At 37.2% G+C, this 2,674-nt stretch overlaps 1 protein-coding gene across 1 annotated transcript in view; it reads right to left on the bottom strand.

The window, feature by feature from the left end:
• Positions 1 to 970: 970 nt before the first annotated feature.
• IQUB (IQ motif and ubiquitin domain containing) overlaps positions 971 to 2,674 on the bottom strand; it is a 47,366-nt gene continuing 45,662 nt past the window's right edge. The window contains exon 12 of the mRNA XM_029924113.1: positions 971 to 1,732. Coding sequence (XP_029779973.1) covers positions 1,550 to 1,732 — 183 coding nt within the window. The 3' untranslated portion in view covers positions 971 to 1,549. The remainder of the gene's footprint in view (positions 1,733 to 2,674) is intronic.

Raw genomic sequence — 2,674 nt, 5'->3', positions numbered from 1 at the left:
CCTCCTTGATGTTTATTTCCTTACAAATAATTGCCATGTACCATGCTTTTGCTAAATAAAAAAAATTGTAGATATCCTAGGAAATAGGTTATGAAATGTTGACAAATATTTATATAGAACAAATATGAATATTTATATTGAATTCCTTGATCACTTGATCACTAGTAAACTTAAGAGAACAGCTACTGTTTGGACAATCTACTGATTGGAATTAGGAGAAAAATTCTCACCCCCTCAAATTATGTTGCATGCGTGTGTGTGTGTGTGTGTGTAAAATATTGCTACTTGAGTTATAGCTTGAGTTCACTTTAAATTCTCTCTCTAGCGAGATACCTTCTGTTCAGCCATCCAGATCTACTTTCCCTATGATCTACTTCACTCTTTGCCCCGAAGCTGCATGAATTCTGCCAACAGACTTCTATTTCTCCTGCTTTACTTCTGGGTTCTACCAATGGGAAATGCAAACAGGAGACTGGAGAAAGGAAGAAGCATGAAATCGGAGTATTTATTTCTCCAGCTCCTGAGACCTCCTAGGATTGGCTACCCCTTGGCGGTTGTTCTCTGATCCTCTCAGTTATCTAGGTTATACTCCGCGTCCTTAGCCCTCTCCTTCCCCAGGTTCATTTGAGACTAGGGGTAGAGATAGCTTATCTTGTACTGGCCCAGAGTTCTTGCACCATTCCTTTAGTTTCCCTACACACTGCCCACACTTTGTAATAAGTCCCTTTGTAAATAAACCCTCCTTGAATTTTCCTAGTTTGAGTGTGCCATCAATCTCCTGTTAAGACTGACTCACACACCCTTATGCATCACTGTAGGTCTCTGACATGCATGTGGTTAAGGTTATTCCTTTCGCTTATTGGGGAAAGGGCTTGTTAGAGTTCACTTAACCAAGCTTATTCTTCCTACAGAATTTCATCATTGCCCCACTGGCAGTTTTACCCCCACAGGATAAAAGATAGTTCTACTGTTTACCCTATTTTTCAGCATAGAATGCATTTATTTGTTTGTTTATAAATAATTCCAGTTGTTTTACTGGGATTTCAGGAAGGACAGAAGGTAAAAGTAGAAGATAAAAAGTGAAGATTCACATCACTGTATTAAACATAGCATCTTTTGTCTTACCTGTGACAGTTTTCACAAAGGAAATTCTGTGCTTCCTCCCATCCACAGGCTGACTATGCTTCTATAACTACATTTAACCCAAAACAAATTACGTGAGTTGAAAGTTGAGCCTAGCTTTTGTTTGTTGGTTTCAACTATAGTGCACTTGAAATGTTTAAATATTTTAATGTAACAATTGTGAAGAATAAAATGTTCTTTTTACCTTACAACATTAATTTCAGGAACAAACTATATTTCAATTTATAACTAATTGTGTAACAATAAAGCATTTACATAGGGATGGTTTGTTTTTACACCACTTATTATATGAGGAACAAAAAACAATTAAAATAAATAAAAAGATAAAATTCTATTTCCGTAGTGTGTGATGTATTACTCTATTAGCAGTGGACAAGAATGCTGACCATCAGTAGCCCTGGATCTCCTAGGGACTAGGCCTCTGGGGCACCCTAATCTCAGGTGTTGAATCTGAGTGATGTTTCTTTCTGATCTTATCTATCTCACCATCATCAAGTATAAATGAAGCCAGCACTGGAATTTGAGAAAAATAGTTCTTAGCCAGGATATGTTTGTGTTTGATCTTGTGAATAAACGAGGGTTCATATCCCTAAAAGAAAAGAAAATCAAGTTCTAGTAAATGTCACAAATCTATTTTGCCAAGTAAAAATATAAAAACACTTTCATGTCTCAGTTTCATGTATCAGTTCTCTCAGGCACAGTGTATTTCTCCCCAGAGTTGTCTAATATCTTTCAGGGCTCAGCTCCGATGACGTTGTAACGAACTATAGAAATGATCCCTGAAAGTATAGTCTTTCTGATGACATTGTAAACCAGAGGCCTTTCCTAACTCTTCCTCTGACCTCTGAGTAAAAACTAATCCCTTCTCCCTCCTTACTTGCAGGACTTAGTACTTTTACGTATTTTGATTGGAATATTTAGTTCATTGTGCCTTGAATTTCACTATTTGCTCACGTCTTTCCAGGATTTAAAAAAAAATACTCCTTGAAGGTTCAATCTGGGTCTTATCCATATATGTGCCTCTCAACACCACAAGGCAGATAGCAATATTTTTGAATGAATGATCTTGTCACATTGGTTCTCTCTTTAAATCTACTTCAACACTCGTACAATTACCAATCTGAGATTCTTTCTTTTCTAAGACTGGTACTCCCTGTCTCCAGAGTCCAAATCAAAGATCACAATGGTGTGACAACATAAACCTCCCTTTGCTCACACTTTTTACTACCTTAATTCCCACCTTATGAGTCCACTTTCTGTCTTTAAGTAGGAAATAGCCTTTCTGCCTTCATCAAGTCTCTGTACCTTTCCATTTTTATTCTTAACGTTTAGGCTTCTTATCTCTCCACAGCTACAGCATATTTGAACTTTCTCTGTTACGTAGCATTGCCACAGTATGAGATAATCTGTTTTCTACTAAAAGTGGCAGACTGCTTTTGCCAACCCATATTCACTCTTTCTTCTATTCATATTTAGAGGCCTGGTTTTGCAGAAGGGCCTTATTTTGTATTGTGTGATGTGCTCAGCCCTC

The sequence above is a fragment of the Suricata suricatta genome, chromosome 2, assembly GCF_006229205.1.
Source record: "Suricata suricatta isolate VVHF042 chromosome 2, meerkat_22Aug2017_6uvM2_HiC, whole genome shotgun sequence".
In the NCBI taxonomy this organism is placed as follows: Eukaryota; Metazoa; Chordata; class Mammalia; order Carnivora; family Herpestidae; genus Suricata; species Suricata suricatta.
The sequence above is the reverse complement of the archived record's forward strand: the minus strand, read 5'-3'. Positions and strand labels throughout refer to the sequence as shown.